The sequence below is a fragment of the Lissotriton helveticus genome, chromosome 7 (genome assembly GCF_964261635.1).
Source record: "Lissotriton helveticus chromosome 7, aLisHel1.1, whole genome shotgun sequence".
NCBI classification, from domain to species: domain Eukaryota; kingdom Metazoa; phylum Chordata; class Amphibia; order Caudata; family Salamandridae; genus Lissotriton; species Lissotriton helveticus.
In genome coordinates, this window is record NC_136068.1 from 1,930,208,442 (window position 1) to 1,930,229,573 (window position 21,132).

The following is a 21,132-nucleotide window of genomic DNA, read 5'->3' on the forward strand; positions in this document are numbered from 1 at the left end:
TAAAGAGTCACTTTTTCACAGACCTGCTTATACTAAATTATTTTGAACTGGTTGTGCATTTTAACTACATAAGACCATCTGTAAAAACAGAGCATGTTGCCTCAAAAGTAAAAAAAAAGTATTCTGTGCGCATGTCTGTTCAATGCTCTGGAAAGGGCAGTGCCATTGTTCTTTGCATATGCTTGTTTGTGCCACTGAAGCCTGATCAGTTCTGAAAGGAATCAGGAGTAGAAAAGGAGAAGGGTATCTGTGCTCATAGCAAGCAGCGCTGCCGCCGTCCTCTGACATTATTGTATCCACAGCTGTGGGCCAGAGCATGCTGTTTGTTTCAATAATGAATGCAACGTCATTGACATAAATATTCCAGGGTCATTTCTTGGGGAGATTGATTTTCAAATGATATCCTGTGTAGATTTACTTTTGAAAGCAAAGATCAGCTGTTAACTTATTCTACATGTTTTTCTTTTGACAAAACTGATTGTGAATCAACCAAAGACTGTGAATCGCTTCCAATGTTCATTGATCCAGTTGATGACGAATTAGAAAAGAGCAGCACAGACCTGGACGCAGGTGAGTTGGGAATCGGCACGTTGCTGATACCAATGAGTAACTGACTACCTTTCTGCATGTTCTAAAGGCTCCAGAGCAGCAGCCTTTATTGGAGTTGAGCAGTGAGGGGCGTCTTTAAGCTCAGAAATGTCTCTTCAGGTTTATGGCTGGTGTTTGACTGGCTTTTGTTTATGCAGCCGTCTCATGACCCTATTTCTTCATGTCTCCATATCTGCGTGCCCGTGAAACGATTTTCTTTTTGGTTTGCACAAGTTGATCAGATCTCCTAGTATCTGTTAGCTCCGGTTTAGGTTGTGTGGTAGATCTGTACATCTTGATTCTTTCGCTCCATTCCTGCTGGATCCTGATAAGATTTTTTGGTAGATCAGCTCATGTTGATCAGATTCGTGAATAAGGAACAGCTCTTCATGGCTGAGTTACTTACCATCGGTAATTATGTTTCTGGTGGATACTTTTATCTACATGCAATTTCCTCACCTTATGGCTGTCTCCATGTGTCAGACTGGACCCAGAACCTCTTGCAATAGCTCCTGCATATCTGTGGGTCGCACCACGGCCTCTGTCGCAACTTCGCCTCGTTACCGAACATGATGGCAGAGTCGCATAAAGGCCCGACTCTGAGTGTTGATATCAGTTTCATTATCATTAATTTCTGCATCCATAGACGCATAGCAAAGTGTGACAGATGTAAGTACATTTAGCAGTTTTCTAAGGCAAGTATTGAACCTTCATAAATCCCTAAATTTCACCCCTGAGAACAGGGAGGTGGGTAGGTGGTGAGGACTCTGTGGTTAGATAGAGTTTCCACCAGAAAGAGTGTTCTCTAAGATAAATAACTATGGGCTGATTACTAGTTTGACGGACAGGGTTACTCTGTCACAAACGTAATGGATATCCCTTCTGGCAAATTACAATTCCATTAATTCCTATGGAGCTAGTATTACGCCAGACATGATATCCAAAATATTTGTGCCGGAGTATGCTATGCACTGAACTCATAATCAGGCCCTTATTCTTCTGATGGATTCTTCTAACCATAGATTCCTCACTTCGGGAATCGATACAAAAGCTGTGCCCTCCAATGAGGACTAGTAAGACCTTCATACCCAAAGTGGTCAACATGGTCTTCCCTGCGAACTTGTGAATCGATGTAGCAGAGCCTGGGGAAGTGTGGATAGATGTCCCAAAGGCTAGATGGAAGACGTCTGACACTAGAAAGCCCTGTCCTAGGGCAGTATTCGAGGCTTTATCTCTGGTGGAAGGAACTCAAAGGCCTCTGGATTATTTTTGACCAAGGCGTCGCACACCTTGTTGCAGAAGACATTCCATAATGAAAAGGTTCTCTTGTGAGTCACCTTTCCTTTCTTTACTCTACTGTACATGAAAAACAGCGGATCCTATAGATGGTATGCCTTACTCCTATTATTGGAGAAGCTAGTAGCACAGCTGGGATCCAGCTGAGGTAATATCTCCTCCTCCTTAGATGATTGTGGTGGAGAAATCAAATGGGGAACATCATGGACTACCCCTCATGGAAAGGGGACATCGCTTTTTGGAAGAAAAGGCGAACAAGTCCGAAGCTCCGTCTTTCCAGGGAAGAAGTTAGTACACAGAGGCTGATCTGCAGTACACTGATGTGACGCACTGAAGGAACTGGAATGAGAAACACGTGTTTCTAGGTCTCAGAGTAGCACTATGAAGAGGCTCGGAAGGAGCACGCATCAAGATTGCTAGAGCTGTGTTGAGGTTCCACATATGGCACAGTGAAGGCAGACGGGGGAGCTCCTCGCACCTGTAAGTCCAAGTACCTTTTATTTGTGTCATCGAATCCTTCAAAGCCGTGCCACGGGAGGGGCTGTCTTCATTTCAATCCTCTTGTCTCCCGTCTAACCTAGTGGCCAGAAAAAATAGACTCAAGTCAAAGTTGAGTAGCAGCTTTAAGGTGTTACCATGACTCAAGTAATATCCTTTATGAATCCTGGTAATATTGATTTTTTGCATTTGTTCTGACTTAATTCGAAACCTGAGGTTGGGAATCCGTCTCAAATTCTGTCCTTCTTAGGGAGTAGAAAATACAGCGGGTAGTAATCCATCCACATCACCCTCTGGTATGAGCTGAATCGCCGCTTTGGCAGCAACATCAGCACTTCATCGGACAGATTGTTAATGTGATCTGCTGACATCTTAGTGTAAGGTGGGATAAATGCTTGGGGAAATATCCAAGAAAGGAAGGTCATAGCCAAATTGGACAGTTTGGAAGGCCCTAAGGTCTAACGTGAAGGAGTGACCGTATGGTCGACAGTGATGGATTCTTTTGCCTTCAGCCTCAACAGATGATGGAAAATGAACTAAAGTGGTTAGAGAGTGATGCCAGAGAAGGGAAGGATGAGGGGTGTTGGTGCTGTGGTTGTTCTGGTCTTTTTGCACCACATTGCCCCTGCTGCCATGAAAAGTTTCACATGCTGAGAGGATTACTGCTGGCAATTCATGAGACCCTCAAGTATCCTCTGAATCTTCTACTATTGCTGATAGAACCGTGAGTGGGTTGAAATAACCCCAAGAAGCCGTTTTTAAATCTCCCTACAGCTGCATTAGCTTTCTTGCCAAAATGCCTGGACCTCAGGGCTTGTCAATCACATTCCCAGAGAAGCCTGTGGAGCCCATCCAGGCCAGTCTACTGATAATGCCACTGGTGCCCATCGTGAGGGCAACACAACCTGTACTGTTTAAGTCAGAAGATAGGATATACGTTGCAGTATTCTGTCTATCTTTAACTTTCTGACCAAAAACATTGCGCATATCCATTGGCAAGGCCGGCCACACATTTCAAATCATGTTATAAAAGGTATGTTTGTAAGAACCAAGTAGCAAACTGTGGTCAAGGAGTGCAACGCCGCACTGGCATAAGAAAATACTTGTTTCCAGTTATGTCAGTTTTTCTAGATTCAAAGACCGGTGGAATGGTAAGATAAGAATTTGTCTTCACTTTGCTTGTGGAGTCCTGCACCACAAGCTTTCTGGAGATGGGAGCGCTGTCAAAAATTAGGGTCACCTGATGTTGTCTGACAGCTTGCAATCGGACGACTCAATACCAAAGTTGAGAATACTTTGAATCAAGCTGCCAACACTGGGTCTGTTAAAGCTTCATTGAAAACCAATTAGGGCTCAGACGTTGCTGGCCTGGATTATAAAATCTCGTATCTATATCCTTCTCAGAAGGGAATGAAAATTGCAAGACGCCTGCAGCCCTATTTTTTTTTTTTTTTTGCAGTTTTATATACATCGGACTTGGCCCAAGGACCTAGGATCACTTTTTATGAGCACCCGATTGCTAACTGAATATGGTCAGATTACATTTTTTTAGGCACGGGGAATTTAAGTGGTTTACCCAGAATCACAGTATGTTCAGCCGACAGCAGGACTCGGACCTGGTTCCCCATTTCCAAGGGGGCATCTTTGACAGCTGGGCCACATTCCTCCCCATGTCCTGTGAGCTAACCACTCCAAAAGAAGTACATTCCTTTGTGTGGGGGTCCCAAGGGCGAATCAAGGACAGACTCCTGAGAGGTATCCAAGCCACTGGCATTTTGCAAGTCAAGTTGCAAGCCAGCGTCTGTAATGCGAGGAGGAAGTAAAGTATCTGCCTCTTCATTGTCATCCTAACCGCGTGGAACATATTGGAGACCTTTTAATGCGTTTAAATGCAATTTGAAAATGTCCTCAATTCTCGAAAAGTAATGTTGTCCAGGGAAAGGGACTGTCGGAAAACCATCATCGGCTTGGGAATTAGCTTTGGGTATAGTGTATCCTGGCGTTGCATTGGAAGATCCCTTCCAGGAATTTACCTGGCTCTGAAATCCGAGCCTAGGGTGGATCTGGAACCGGTGCCCACAGAGCACCAAGCGAGGAGGCCTGCAACAGAGGAGTTGAGGTGCAGCACGGGATCCGGTCCTGTTAGGGAAGGGCCTGTGGGCAGAAGCTGAACTGGAGCCCTGACAGGTCAGTGAGGTTAAGTCATCAATTCCCTGGGACATCGGCATCAGTCGCAGACCCTGTGCCTAATCTGAACTCGCAGTTAACGTTGGATGCTGAGTGGCAACTGTGTAAATTCTCTGGAACGGGAGCATCTGGATGCCAAAAGCTTCGGTGAACTTCTTGTGCTTCTTCTGTGACTTGTCCCTGATCTTGTCTTTCGACTTTTTCTTTGACCTCCTTGATGAGGGCATCCTCAACCAAAATCGCCCTGCTTTTTATGTTCTGCGATATAGATCTGAGCCTCACGTTCGCTGATGGCCTTCGCGTGCTTTAGGGAACGTTTGTCAAAGGACGTGGAATTGCTCTTAGTTCCCAAACACCATAAGCAGCTGTCGTGCAGGTCCATAAATGACATCTGCTTCCAACACCTTCGGCCCAGCTTGAATCTCGTTGTCTTCAGGGTTGCGTACCTATACACTGCCAGAGCATGATTTTAAAAGCTTTAGGGGGAAACAACTAAATCAGTTGGATCCTTGTCTTGAGGCGCAGAGAAGAGGAACTGCAGTCAGCATGCTAGGGCGGCGCCTTGATGTGGCTCCATATTTTTATATCCAATGATAGGATAGAGTCGCGACAGAGGCTGTGGCGCCACCTGTTGCTGTGCCGGGCCTATTGCAAGAGAATCCACATTCAGTCTGGCACCTGGGGATGGTCACAAGATGAGAAATCCACAGTAAGAAGTATTCATCAGAAACAGCCATGTGTAAGTAGTTCCACTCTCCCATCAGCCCATTAGAACGCACTTTCACTTTAATGACCAGGTTTAATGTAGGCCTTTTTATCACCCTCCTGTCATTTCTAATCGGTGTGAAAAAAACAAGTGTTAATATCGCCCAATTTACAAGGCTTTCCAACCCCAGAAGCATGGAATGCTGAGATGGCGCTGCTGGGATTCGACCTGCGACCTGCAGATGTCAGTGGTAAACGTGAAGTCACTGAGCCGCAATGAATATTAAGATGAGATCTCCGCATTGTTAAGAGTTAACTCCTTTTTTGAAATACATACTAGAATTTCTCTCGCTCTTTCTCTCTCGTAGAATCTTGCTTAAATAATCAGCATGTCTAGTTTACTTTTGTTTTTATTTATTTCACAGGGGAAGAGATTATTTCATTCTGCATAAAAGATGAACCAGAGACATATTGTATTGACCATCTGAACAGTGCAAGAAAAGAATGCATTCAAATCTCGCCGGGTGAGTAAAGACGCTTGGCTGCTTGGGATCAGAATTTATATTTACAATAACGCGCACCATTTGCATACTTTCGGTGTGTGTACCCCTTGTGGTGTCGTACATTTGTTCATTAAACACGTTTCTATGTCACATTTTGCCAAGGGGAAGACTGTTGTTTCAGTCTCATCTTGTTTGTAATATGACCTATGTGATCCCCTTAATGCACTTGCTGTTCGTCTCAACCAAGCTGGGGATAGAAAGAATGTAGGTTAGTAAGTGAGTGTGTTAACATTATTGTACAGTTTTCCTAGGAATAGATGACTCTTTTGGTTCTGTTGCTGCTTCTGTAGCCTCCAGTTCCCCTGTGGCATATGAGAGTCACCCAATAGTTTGGGGCGTAGCTTTGGGGAGTGTGTCTTCCCCCAGATAAAGACATTCTTACCACGGTAACTTGGTTTTAGACTAGGCCGATCAACAATGAACAGTATAGTCAGCTTAAAATTACTGGTAGACAAAACGTGAAAAGAGGCATACGTTTATATATTTATTTATTTCGTTTAATTATGTAGAGTTTTATGTAGCATGAACATGCACCATGAGGGTATCAGATCGCTTTATACATAAGCAGGATTCAGGTGGTAAGCAAAGCACACATCGATACGCAAAAATAACAATTAAAATTATAAGTACATATAGTGGTGGTACAAGAATATGGGTAGAGGAACATAAAGATACATAACTAAGGTGCCGTGCAACATAGGGCAAGTATATAATAGTCGAGGTCGATGCGCCAAGGACCTGTGAGCGAGGGTAGGTATTTGTTCATCAATAACGGTTTGACTTGTGCTTTGAAAGACGCCATTGATGGATTCACTTAGATTTCAGAAGGAAGGGAGTTCCAAATTCATTTGACTGCACCAGGGAAGGCTCAGTCGTAGGTTTTCTTCTTCTTAGATTTCTGTGGTTTCAGACGTCAAGATGTTTTACTTCTTGATGCTCTAGCTCCTCCAGATAGCTCCAGTTTTTGTGTAGTGTAGGGCTTTGTGTGTCATGCATGCAATTTTTAGTTGGATTCCTGCCTCTAGAGGGAGCCAGTGTAGAGATTTCATATGCGGTGTGAGTTGGTTGTAGCGTTTAGATCCGTAAATGAATCTTGCAGCTGAATTAAGTGAAGCCCTAAGGGGGACAACTTTGATCTTCTGAAGGCCCGAAAGTGATGCATTTCCACAGTCCAGCCTGAAGATAACTAGAGTTTGAACCACTGACTTGAAGTCCTCGAAGGGGAAGAAGGGTTTAATTTTCCTTAGGATGCTCATTTGGAAGTTAGCTCCTCTGGTAGCGGCGCTGATGTGTCCCTGCATGTTGAAATTCTTGTCCAGTGTTATCCCTAGTGATTTCATGGAGCCCATGACCTGTGGGATGCAATCGAGGGCTACTAGATGTTTCAACCACTCCGTAATGTGTAGTGAGTGTTTGGGGGTGAAATTAAGATTAATTCTGTTTTGAGAGGGTTTAGTTTGAGGTGATTGCTGGTCAGCCAATTCTGAGTTTTTTGTAAAGTTGCATTAAGAGAACGTATATCTTCAGGAGAGGAGGTTTCACAGTAAAGTTGGGTGTCGTCCACGTTCACGTGGTACAGATGTTAGATGCTTTCAGAATTTCCGTTAACGGTTCCATGAACAGGTTGAAGAGAGTGGGTGATGGCGAGGAACCCTGCGGAACACCTAGTGTGACAGGCGTGGGGTTTGATAGGGAGTGGTTAATCTTTATTCTTGGGGATCGATTGTTGAGGAATGAGGCAAAACACACAACAGAGCAGACCAGGTCTCAACAAAGTGTGTGAACCATACCAGTGACTGTGAAACAAATGGATGTATGTGTGAGCAAATACTATTGAAAAACAAAGGCTAGAACAAATCCCATCAGACCACCCTTATGGTGGAATTTTACGTCATGTGGGAATAGCTGGTCATTCCATACCACGTCCGACCATATAGTGCCGGTGCGGAAAGGGATGTCAGTAATTCAGCCAAAATGTTCATCATAGAATGGTGTTATTCGAATGCAGTGCTCGAGTGATAGTGATGAATAAAATTGACTACACCAAACTCCAAAAAGCATTTCGACAGAAGTCCGTGTGTCAAAGGTTAAAAACACGCCGGGTAGTAAGACTACCCTCTGGCGCTGTGCAGGACGGTCGACATGTTTCAGCCTTAGGGGCTTTGCCCCGGCTTTCTTCAGGACCATAGACTTAGAATAGCTACTGCAACCACACGTAATATATTTATGTGAAAAATAACAATCAATGTACTAGGAGGAAGTTACATATCTACCAGGAACTTGACACTTAAATGTCCACTGGAGGGAGAGAACCATGTCTTCTACCTATCAAAAAAAACAAAAACATATTTTTTCTTGTTTTTCTTTTTTTTTTTTCCAAAAAACACCAGGTTGCACACATACAGCCACATCAGCACACAGAGACCATATAGACACACACACACCTGCATGAATAATTTACATTCTGCATTTATAAAAGAAGCATAATAGCTGTCACCTAGAGGCATTTCCTCAGAGTGATACTCACCCAGCTTTGTGTGGGTGAAGACCTCACCTCACCCGGCAACCGCTCGGGAGTATGAGGCCCCGCTCTATAGTGTAGAAAAAGGACACAGTGAGCACGCAACTCTACAGTGCCTAATCCAATTGCTCTACACATATAACCCAACAAACGTGTGATAGAAGCCCCACTGTCAAACCAAGGACTAACCCACTCAAAGGCTACTCTTAGACACTTTGAAAACGCACAGAACACGATATTTATCATGTCACAGTGCTCTGTATAGACACTTAAGTATATCTCTGAGCATCTTCTTTTGAACTTCTCAAAAGATAAAAAGTAGTAAGGATAGAAAACTTACTAAGGACCACGACCTGTTGGCATTAATGGGAACTACTGGTAATTTGCCCATATATAGCTATCTAGGCCACCCACCAGTCTACGACAGGACCAGAAAGTTCCATCCTACATTCCAATAAATCAAGAAGGCTGTCATGTTTGACCGTATCGAACGCTGATGAGAGGTCGCGGAGGATTAGGAGGCAGGATTCATTATGATCAAGCATTTGCAGCACATCATCAACTATATGAGTAATGGCTGATTCTGTGCTGCGGCCCTGATGGAAGCCAGATTGGTATTGGTCTAGGAGATGGAAGTTATCAATGTGAATGCATAGTTGTGTGGACGTATTTTTTGAGGAGCTTTGAAAGCGTCGGGGTACTTGAGATAGGCCAGAAGTTGTTTAGGTCAGTCTAATCTGCAGTCGGTTTCTTGAGAATGGGGGTTATCTGTCCAGATTTGAGGCAGTCTGGTATAGAACCTTGCTGTAAATATACATTTACTATTTTGGTCCAAAGTGGGAGAAGAGAGATTTTGATCTCCTTGAATACATTTTGCGGGGAGCCGGTCACTGAAGTTGTTGGAAGGTTTCAGTGTTGATAGAATTTTTAAAATGGTAGTTTCATCCACGGATTTGAATGAACTCAAGGCAATATTTTTGGGGGTGACGCTAGACCAGTGGTTCCCAAAGTGTGCGCCGCGGCACCCTGGTGCGCCGTGATGAGAAGCCTGGGGCGCCGCGGCGCCACGCAGGATGTAGGGGGTTTGAAAGAAATGCCACATTCAACACGCATCACAATCGGGCCCTCCGTGGTGCCTGTAAATCGATCGCCGCAGGCTATTTTACAGTGCAATGCAGTGCAAGAAACATAGTTGCAGCACCGTGTTGTGCTGGGGGAGAAAGCAGGGCTTCATATCAGAAAAGATATCACACTTGTGGTCTCATTCCCAGCACTGGCGCTGTTTGAGAATAGCTAAACCCCTTGCACGATGTACAGCATAATGCATAATTTTATACTAGAAACGTACCCATCCAGTAAAAATAAAACGCTTAAAAACACATTCAACTTTTCAAACAGGGGACGGGTGCTCTACAATATAGCACACATGTAAAGTTTTAAAAGGAGAAATTAAAACATTTGTCCAACTTATGCCTGCCTTACAGGTAGATTTACGATCTCTTTTTGCTGCTACAACTCGAAAGGGTGTACAAACACGTCAACGCCATGGCCGCATCTCTGAAATGAGTGTCTCTGCTGGACTCTGTCTGTATTTTGCATTACGAATTCTTTTGTAGGTTTGGGTGGTCCATACTACTTTCCAATATTTGGATTAGTAAAAAAAACGTATGTTTTGCCACCGAAGTGTAGAATTCCGGGGGGAAGTTAAACTCATAATTAACAATTTCAGGAAATGTAGAGTGCTGCCGTGTGTGTCTATTTAATAGTAAGTGAAGTTTTCGAAAGCGATTTTGTTAGTAACTTGTAAACAGTGATTCCTTACAGTATTTAGAGGAAAAGACGAAAATCTTTAAACTTACAAAGAACAAATAAAACAGTTCAAAACTCAGTGCTCTTGTAATCCCTAACGAAATATAAAGTGCCCCAATTCCAAGACGAGCATGCACATTACACATATATTATTTATGTTAATGCAGGGCTTTAAGTGGTATGAAAAAAACTGGGGGATCTCAAAGGGGCGTGGCCGATGTAATAAAGGGCGTGGCTTAAAACACTTAAGCTAAAAATCTGTGCTTAGCATAGTGTGCTGCCTGACCCACCGGTAAAAAATTGGTGGGGAGCCACGGTCAACTGCCAATTTTGTCAAGAGAGCCACGGGTCAAACAAGTTTGGGAACCACTGCGCTAGACGCTCTGACACCAAGGGTGTGGGGGACTGATGTGTGAAAGCACAGGGAGGAGAGACAATTCAGAATGTGTCATTTTCAAACGTTCCCACGTTTCCGTGGAAGAAAGAGGCCAGTTCTATGCAGTTAGGTAGCTAAGTAGATCCAGATAGGGGGTTGGGAGGCCTGTTAGATTGTGATTTGACAAGTTCAAACAATTTTTTTAGATCAGTTCCTGGCATTGTCTAATTGATTCCTGAAGAAGTTACCTTTAGCGGTACGAATGAGTTTGTTGTAGATACATCTCCGTGATCTTAGGTGCTTGAGGGGATCAAGAGTGGCGGAGATTTAGTCTTAAATTGCGTCTATCCATGTTTAGGCTGCCATTTAACCAAGGCTTAGAGTCTTTGGTGAACACTCGTTTTAGCTGGAGAGGTGCCATGTCATCTAAAATGTTTGTCATTGAATTGTAATAATGATCGGTAAGGTTCTGGACATCTGACATGTCTTCTTGAGAGTTCTCATGTGGTTACTAATAGATGTCAGTTTGTGCACGTTTATGTTTCTAATGTTCCTTTTCCAGTGTCTCGGTTTTTTTATTTGTGCCTTTTTAGAGGACATTGACTTTGTTATGCAGAAGGTGATGCAATGATGGTATGTCCCGTCACATGGGACACTAGATTCAAGCTGAATGGTATTGGCCTTGGAGATGATTTAAGGTCGATCCTAAGTTGTGGGTAGGACTATCACAGATCTGGACCAGGTTCAGGTCAGATAGGAAGGCTAATCACTGCTTGATCGCAAGGGTCGTTCCAGTGTAAGTTGAAGTCACCAAGGAAGATCTGGGCACAGTGGGGAATGTTGTTGGTCGCGATGATTTCCACGATTTGTTCAATGAATGGTAGGTTGCCTCCTGGAGGATGGTGAAAAGCATGAAGTTTGCAACTAGGTCTTTCATGACTCAAGATATCGATGCCCAGGTATTCACACGAGGAGGGAGTGATGTTTTGAGCTTGCTACACCGAGAGGTTGTTACGGTGTATGCAGGCGATTCCTCCACCTGGTCTGATAGGTCTATCTAATCTGATGATGTCATTTAAAGGGGGAACGAGGATGTCGAAAATTGGTGTGGAGGAAACCTTCAAACATGTTTCAGTCAGAACTATGAGATCGAGATCATGTGTAAGGCCAAGGTCTGCAATATCCGCTGCGTGTTTAGATGCAGAACGACAATTGAGTAATATACACTTCAGATGTGGTATGGCGCCAATGGAGGACCCATGAGTGATGGGAATTTGCTTAATGCTGGACTGGTTTATTAGTCTAGTATTAGGCCTAGGTTCTCTGTATGGATTGGTTGGAATGGTTTGAATTTGATCAAGGCTGTTTGGGGTGTCACAGTGTAAAGTTTTGTATGAGACGAGGAGGGAATAGATATCGTTCTTAGATAGAGTAGCTATCATCCTATAATGCCGGGTGAGGGCATTCGGATAGGGAGTTGTTCGCCAGGATAGATGGTGAGGCATAGAAGAAGTAGTAGAGACCCCTAGAGGGGAGGGAGGGAAGTGCAAAGCTAAGCGAGACCGGGCTAGTCCCAAATAACATGTGTCAGAAACAGATTCAAACAGATTCAGATTCAAATCAATACGATGTACAGTTTAAGATCGTTTAAAAAAAACAACACCCCCCACAAGTTAATAAGCTTAGAAATGAAATGGTTAAAACAATTTAAATGAGGTCCCCCATTTAAGGGAATATAAACTAAGTTTGTTTAGCGTGCCCAAGAGTTTAATCCTTTGGCATAAAACCTGTGGTGCGCCCAACTCAATATCAGGCAGACACACCTAGAGCATGGGGGACAGGGAACATGGTCACCGTTGCATTATGGTGCAAAGGTGTCTGCATTAGCGCTAGACAGCACACAATGCACCAATAAATGTAGAGCACAGAAATGCTCCATATCTCTTCCTTTCACACAATGCAGCAAGTTCCTTTGCTTTGCAGCGTTGGTTGAAATAATAGTAAATGTACCCCAAAATGTGTGAAAAGTCATGTTGAATCAGCAAAAAGAGGGGGACCAGGAACTCGTTGAGGTCCAGTGTTCGTGCTCCTCAAATGCTAGTAAGATCAAAGAGGACACTGTTCCGTGGTTAAAGGGTGCGTGTATGTCACCCAAATTGAAGAAAAAGACTAGGATAGAGGAGAGGTAAGAGAAAAGGGGTGAAAAAAGGAAAAGAAGCAGAGGTATATCCCCAGTTTCAAGGATCTTTTTCAGGCAGCCGCTGGCGAGGGTAGGTGCTAAGGAGCAAGCACCCATCTAAACCTCACAAGGATGTGGGCACAACCATCGCAGCTTAGCCTTTGAATACTTCCCAACGAACATCAAGAGGGCATCTTGAGGACAGATCTACTTATAGGGATCAATTGGCTATTCTAGGTACTTCCTCCTAGGGTGCACCACGAGCGACCTCACACCTTTGACGGGGGTTTTCACCACGAAACCTCTTCTTCCTCACTGACGTGCACTTACACTCCCTTTTAGGTCCTGAAGAAACGCTACTGATCACTAGGACTTACATAGCGTGAAACATGTCGACCTTGTGGGCACCACAAGAATAAATCACCCAACAGTGGATACCCATAGGTACTTTTAGCCTTCCCTGCACGCACCACACCACCACTCTTCTCTGGGTCCCTTCTCGCTCCTTCCCCACCCTCACACCCGCACTCACTATACGGCTTTTTCTCTTTAAAAGATCTCCATGATTTATGGGAGACTTGGGGGACAGGAAGGTCTCCAGGATATACCAGACGCTTATTATCCACTGCTCCTCCACCCTGCACTCTCTTCGGGAGGCATGGGAGGTGGACGTGGGCCCCCTCGATGAGGACGATTGGAGGGAGGCGCTGGAGTCCCCACGTGGAACCGCCATTGCTGTCCGGCTCCGGCTCATTCAATTCAAATACCTGCATCGAGCTTACTATACGCGTGAACGATTGTGGAAAGCTGGTTTGATTGCATCCCCGGAATGCTTGCGCTGTGGGTCGGTGCCTGGGTCCCTAATGCATACTGTGTGGACGTGTGGCCGGCTGACTGGGTTCTGGAGGGGTGTGTGGAGTTGCCTGGCTGAGGTGCTGGGCTGGGACCTTCCTCGTACCCACCGGTTGGGCCTACTGCACATCATGGAAGGGGTTGGGGGTAACATTTATAAGCGCCACTTGCTGCTATTAGGGCTGGTCGTGGCCAAGCGGGACCTGGCCCGGGCATGGAAAGCAGTGAGGGCCCCCCCCCTGTCTGCATGGAAGGCTGGGCTGGATTACTTCATGGGTCTGGAGAGGCCGATCTTTGAAGCGCGGGGCTGCCCTCGCAAGCACTACAAGATTTGGAAGCGTTGGGCTGACTACCGTGGTCTATCCCTGGATCCCCCAGCGGAGCGAGAGGAGGACATTTGACCACAGTGACACTATTGGCCCGACGCAGCATCGCCCTGGTGGCGCTACACCTACTTGGTTTTCTTTATTGCTTTCTATGTACGTGTGGTAGGGGGGGGTTGGGGGGTGTTTGGGGTTGGGGGGGTGGAGTTGTGGGTTAGGGTGGGTCGCTGGGGAGCTTCTATACTGAGCCTATTTTTTTGAGTCTGCTCCATCATTTACTGCCTATGTAATTGCTGTTTTGATATTGTCGTGGTGTTCTTCGGTTGTGGAGATGCCACATTCTCAATGCTCATTTGCTCAATAAAATTGGTTGTGAAAAAAAAAAAAGATCTCCATGAAAGAGACCCTTCGGGGGCCCGTCTGGCTTTGAAGTGCCAGCCTGACGAGGAGCAAAAAAAGCCTAATGATTAAGCATGACATCCTTCTGGGTGTTTAAGGGCGAAAAAGAGGCAAGATTTGGCCCTCCCCTTCGGGATTGGATCCTTGAAACTGGGCATATACCTCTGCCTCTTTTCCTTTTTTCACCTCTTTTCTCTTACCTCTCATCTATCCTAGTCTATTTCTTCAATTTGAGTAAATGTAAAATGTACATGTATTTATATAGCGCAAATCACCGACCCGGTATCTAAGCGCTTGCTTAGGGAACCCGTCCTGGTATTCCCCTGTGAGATACCCCGGCAGGGTATCCACAAGGTGAAAGCCAGGCATCCCGCCGCGAGGGGCCGTAGTGGAGATTAAGCAAGCTATTGCCCAGAGTCGCAGAGTGTGACCCCGTGAGTCGAGTAGGCACCGGAGCGAGAATTGTCGAGTCCGTGGAATTTCTGAGCCCGAGACCCGCCGAGGCGGGGAATCGAACCCTGGTCCACGGCCGATCTCAGCTTCTGGGTCTGCCGCCTCTAACCACTGAGCCACGCTTCTCCTTGTGACACAGAACAGTGTCCTCTTTGATCTTACTGAAATGTCATGTTACCATCCTCTTCAAACAACCATCATTACTGTAGCAATCACACATTCACTTGCCTCTTTTTTTCCAAATCTATTTTTTTCTGGAACAAAAATATCAAAAGGAACAAATGCTAACGTACTTAGAACAAATCATGTATCTAGCAAAAACAATGCATCCAGAATACCTTGATAACTATATATGACTTAACCTTCTGTTTATTCCACAATACTCAAAGTTTATATTTTAATGTTTTGTTTCGAAACAAGTTTACGTATATAAAAAAGAGTTTCAAGTGAAGTAGTTTGTACTTACAGATTATAGTAAGGCTAGAAGCCTATTAACGGACTGTTGTTTTAATCCAACAGATGATGAATGCATTAACACGGAAAATGAAGCTACAGAGATTGTACCTTGTACAAAGGCAACAGCGCAGGCCGTGTGTTCATTATGGACAACTAACACAGAGACGCTTCCAACCCCACCAAGGCAAAGACGTTCTACTCTCCAGCTCTCGTCAGGAAGCTACTGGGAAGAAAGAGAACAGAATACTCCTCGAAGTGTCAGTGGTTTCAGCACTTCTAAAGATTTGAATTTAAACAGAGGAAGGCCCAGACTACGAATGTCACAGAAGCCTTACCAAACTCAGAGTAATTTGAAGAATTCACTGTTGTATCAAGGTCTTCCAAACGCACAGCAAAACCAGGCTGTATGTACTGAATTTGACACAAACTACAGTCATGAAGGAAAACTTCTTAATCTTCCGGAACAAACTTCCCCCGCTAAGGGACATTCATGTACTGAGTGTGGGCTTACCTTTCCTTATAAGGCTCAACTTTTTAAGCACTACACAACACATACAGGTAAAAAATCTCATGTTTGTGAATTTTGCTATAAAAGTTTCAGTCGCAAATACCATGTGAAAAGACACATGAGGATGCATACTGGAGAGAAGCCATATGCATGTGCTGAATGTGGGAAAAGATTTACTTGGAAAGAAAGTTGTAATCTACATGAAACAAAGCATGTTGGCGAGGTTTCACGTACGAGAAAAATCCAGAAGGAGCAGAATGAATAAAATAGAAGTTAGTAAATACTTAAACAGTGATGATAAAAGTATAATTACAACAAATCACGTTGATATTGGAGGCGGGGCACAGAGTAGGACAAAATGTCTGTTAATAAGTTTACCAGAAATGTTTTTCTTTCCTGGAGTAGACATATTTCCTGAAATTCCTGGTAAGTGTGAAAGTAATAAAGCATCTACCCTTTGTTTTCCAGAAATGTTTCTAGCAGCCTTTTGCTGTCTGGGTAAATGTGTGATAAGGACCTCGTGCTGAACTGTTTACACTAGCTATTCCTTGTCATCTCCAGACACTTTTGCATGTAGGTGGTATTTGTAGAGTGCAAACCTGACAAAAAACCCAAACTGGTATACTAGGTCCCCCGAAGGTGGGAATACAAGCAACCCCAGACTGGTCTCAGGCTAGTTGGGCCTCGTCGGTGAGGTATCGCTTGTTTTCCCTGTCACAGTGAGCACGGGACCCTCATCTGGGTCTAGTCATTGCAATTAGAGTGTGTATTAAGGAAAACTTATCAGACAAAAAAAAATACCATTGTGATATTAGATAAAGTCCTCTTTTGGCTTGGACAGCTCAATATTCGGCCACCTGGAAACTATTGAGTGTTCATAGCCTAACTCCCAAGCACACTCTGTAATGCTAGCAACAGGCTTAAAAAGAAGATTTAGGAACTTGCAGTGTAGGATGTAAGCAAACTTCAGCCATTTTAGTCAGCCCACCTGTGCGTCATTGTCATAAAGCTAGCCATATATACAGGGATGCCACATAGGAGTTGTCTGATATGCTGTCTGTGCACAGTTTTCTTTCCTGAGCTGCAGTGATATAGGTGTCACTACCTGCCAAAATCTTGTGCTATTTCCAGCACTTCTCAAATCTTCAAACTTGTCTCTGGGCGTTTCACTCATTACATTGTGCACCATATTTTGGGACTATCTCAGAATTGTACTGGGAAAGGGGATTTAATGTTCTAAATAGAGGCCCACATTTAACAAAGTTTTGTAGGATCACTCGTACGACTCAACCAATATTGTCAATTTACGCACCATTTTAAAAAGTGCAGGATGCACATTCCTAAATTGTGTTGCGTCGCACAAGAACCTCTGGAAACTTTAGGAAAAATGAGTCAAACTGTCCCAAATCAACTCTCGAAAAATGAAAACAACTGCACTTCAGTTTTACGATAACCGTGGAAGAGAGGTAGTTCCCACCCCACAATTCTGCATGGATTAGTCTTATGGAGGTGATGTCTCTGCCAAAGTTCTATGTAAACCACTCAGTATTTATTACGCTTTCCTGCTCTCTCTCTGACATGAGGGAGAGGTGTGGTGCAGCGAGCGACCAGAACGGCTGACTCTGGACGCGGATCTCACGGTTTAATCCCCAGAAGCAGCTCCACTCTGCATCATGTGACTGTGGGCAATATCCCATTGAATCTCCGTGACAGCCCCCAGCGCCTTGAAACCTTAAGGGGTGATATGTTCGCGCTTTACAAATATGGATTGTTATTACAGGCAGCGCAGCAACTTTGGTTGCTTTGGTGTCTTCCGTGAGTTTTTAGTAACTATACTCCCATGAGTGAGTTATCATAACCATAGATGTTAAAATAGCCAATGACGCTCTTCACGTAATGAACAGCAGTGACTCCCGTCTCCTTGTCATTCAAGACAGTCAAGCACTCCTCCCTACGTAGAATCCTAGAAAACTGTATGAGGATGGATCCAGGTGTACCTTTCGAACCAATCCCAGCACATTAAGCTCTCTAATTCCCTCCCTAACTCTATGCCGCTGCAACAAGGAGTACCACAATGCTCTATCCTTTCATCCACACTATTCAATAACTAGACAAACCCCTCTGTACTCTCCTAAGAAGTTCAGACTTCCATCTTGAAGCGGATGACACACAGCTTGACTTAAAAATCTTCTCCCGCAAAGACATAACAAACTTTTCAAGAACCCCCATGGACCTCCAATCACGGATGTCGATCCATCACCTCAAACTCAACACCCAGAAAACAACTTTGGTTCTATTCTCCCAAAATTAATTCAACCCTCCTTTCGGGGCCTGGCGTAGCCAACTCAAAACTGCTTGACTCTAATCCAATGCTAGTAGGGAAGGCTAAATCATATGCTTCACCTTGGACGCTAACATTAATCTTTGCACTCATATTAACACCATAGGTAAGAATGCCCACCTCCAAATCAGAAGTCTCGGAGATCAAGCTATGAACTCCTGCAGAGGTTTAAAAATGTGTCCAGTCGTTGCTTCTCTTAAAACCCTGCTTTTGCAACTCTCATTTACTTGGTATTATCAAAATCAACCATGCCCCTCTAAAGGCGGCTTCAATCTCTGCGACACGTTTAGTATCCGGAGAGAAACAATCACATAACCCGTATCCTAATTTCATTCATAGAATCCAGTTCTATTGTTTGGAACCCGTATTCTTTGCCCTCCCCTGTGATGACGGGGCCTGAAGAGATTTGCAGAAGTTTAAACTCTTGGGTAACCTAATGTGACTGCGAAAAAGACTATAACGCAAGGCCTGCTCTAGGACACCTCATGTGACAAGCATTCTGCTCACTTGCACAGCAACAGTCACGTACATTCATGGCCACATTGATGCTTAGACCAAGAGTCTGCACTTGATTGGACAGGTATTGTGCAAATACTGTGTGCTGGCGCACATGCTGTTGGCATGCGGGAAACACGCCTGCCGCCATATTGCATCATGGCTGTGGCTCGAGATGTTACTCTGCTCTGATTGGTTATACTCCTGATGATTATGTAATTATTGTATCTTCTGACCAGTCACATACCCTGTATTTGTCCATAATAATGAAGAAATCATGCTTTTCTGTACTTTAATTGGATATGCATCAAACACGCCTTTGTGGTTTTCATATATATATACGGCTGAACGAAAGTTCCCCAATTAGACATTGTGCTGCATAGCCCTTTGTCTCCTTGCACGCTTATAAACTGCCTATGAACTTTGACAGAGTCTGTGTCTCTTTATCTTAGAGGTTTTACACACTCAACCCGCTCCCCATTGAAGCAAGAATCACCTATAAACTGGCCAGCACCATCCACCAAATGTTTCACAATGGCACAGCAAACTGCCTTGCACACAAACTCTCCCCCTCCGGTAGCTCCCTCCCTCCCCGAAGCTGAGACTCCCAATGTCTGAAAGCCCCGACCTTCAAAAAGTCTAGAACTCCGTAGCAAACCTTCTGTGTGCCCGCCCCCAAAATCTGGAACACCAACCCACCTGTGATCAGGACCAACCCCTTCCATCAGACTAGAGAATAAACTGTTAAGAGGAAGTTAGAAAATCAATTATAGCAACCTGGGGTAAAAAAACAAGCCTGAGTGACTCGCCAAATTAAAATGGATAAGTAGAAAAGTTGTAGAGAACAATTAGACTTGGTACAATATAAATATACTTTCTGTCATGTAGAAGATATTATAACAACTATTCATATGGGACAGAAGAGAAAGAAAATTGGAAAAAAATATTTAAATTGTCATTCATACTGTCTCCATTTTTTATTCAAACTATAAGAATTTAGGGCAAAAATAATTGTCAAAAATCAAACTGATGAAACGTTAACATGCTTAGAAATCAATTACTCGCTTTAAAAAACTGTTGATTCTCCGTAAAACTAGAAACCTATTACTTATCTACATACTGGTTCAACCTGCTACTTTGTTCTGCGTTCTACGCACTAAACTGCGGGTGGAATAGATGTCACCAGATGTCACCAGATGTACAGATGCACACGTTGGATTTACTGATTCATCCGTCACCCGCCCTGGAAAAAAAGTTAGCCTTGGTTATCCTCAGTCCTGTGGTCTTAGTTATTAAAAATATTCTTCTTAAGATTGTGTATATTAACTATACAAACTTGCTTCACAAATAAGCTATTTACCTCTCACATTCAAGTCCTGTTTTTATGGATACAGCAGATGCTAAGAGCACAGAGGATTTGAAATCAAACATTGCCAAATTCAGATAGACCAAAACCTCTAACCAGGCCGACTCTGCTAATGTATTACTTTGCTCTTCTTGTGGATATTAGTTTTTCTGTAAACTAGCTATTCTTTTGGAAAGCTTTAAAATATCATTGTATTTCTCCGCCATTCTGAAAACCCGGAGTAGTTTATTGCCTCTGCCAGGTTGTTTACTTTCTTTTTCTAGTTCATTTAGGATTGATATTGGTACATTGCTTACATACTTCATGTTCATTTTTAACTTACAGGAAACAGTGTAAATTATTTATTATATTGTATTTATATGGTCGTTTCCATTCCTTTTGTACAGCAGACTATTGCCTGTGGGTTTGATTTGTGATTTTGAACTTTATAAAATAAATATACAATAAGTATGCTGTTTTCCATGACGCACAGTTTTGTCATTTGTACCAATGAACATAATGCTTGTTTACCACATTTTTCAGTTTTCTGTAATTTATTGTATGCTGCTGTAACCCTTTTCTCTACTTGCTAGGATTTTTTATTTACCAGATTCCATAAAGCATCATTACACCTATTTTCATGGTGCCTCAAAAGGCATCTTATCCATATTCCATTATGGCTCTTGTCTCGGAAGCTCTCACTTGTGTTCGCTTCTAGAAAAGTCATATTATTTCTTAGATTTGGTCTTTCATTGGAGCTCTCACATTGCACATTTTTAATGCTGGTATACACCTTGGTTTGGGCCTGGTGCCGCTAGTGCTGTGTTTGCAGTGTGAGAGAGTAAGGGCCCAAGTCACCCAGTTGACTTCCGGCTATGCGTAACAGCAGCCTCAATCGCTTCCTTTCTCTTATGTGTGTACCCACGGTGTGATTCTGGTACGTGAATATTGCTCTATGGATCGCTCATTGGTTGTTCATTGGTACATATAACTTCTTGCCCCCCAAAATGCAGTTCCAAAGTCAAATGCTAAAATTGAACTAAATGGAGCTGGGAATTTTAATGAAGGCACCCACAAGCCACGAGCCGGATTGCCTCTAGTCTGATCACAAGTAACATCCTTCCAAGGATTCTTTTTATTTACCAGAATCTATAACGCACCGTTACATCTTTGGCTCTTACTGAGATAAACTGCAATAATGTCAGGAAACAATGTGGTAACTGTAAGAGAAGCGTAAA

General features: G+C 43.7%; 1 protein-coding gene across 1 annotated transcript in view; it reads left to right on the forward strand.

Moving 5' to 3' along the window:
- The window catches only part of LOC144770920 (uncharacterized), a 71,579-nt gene extending 51,201 nt beyond the window's left edge, over positions 1-20,378 (forward strand). The window contains exons 5-7 of the mRNA XM_078655738.1: positions 496-570; positions 5,700-5,798; positions 15,269-20,378. Of these exons, the coding sequence (XP_078511864.1) occupies positions 496-570; positions 5,700-5,798; positions 15,269-15,978 (884 nt within the window). The 3' untranslated portion in view covers positions 15,979-20,378. The remainder of the gene's footprint in view (positions 1-495; positions 571-5,699; positions 5,799-15,268) is intronic.
- Positions 20,379-21,132: the final 754 nt, after the last annotated feature.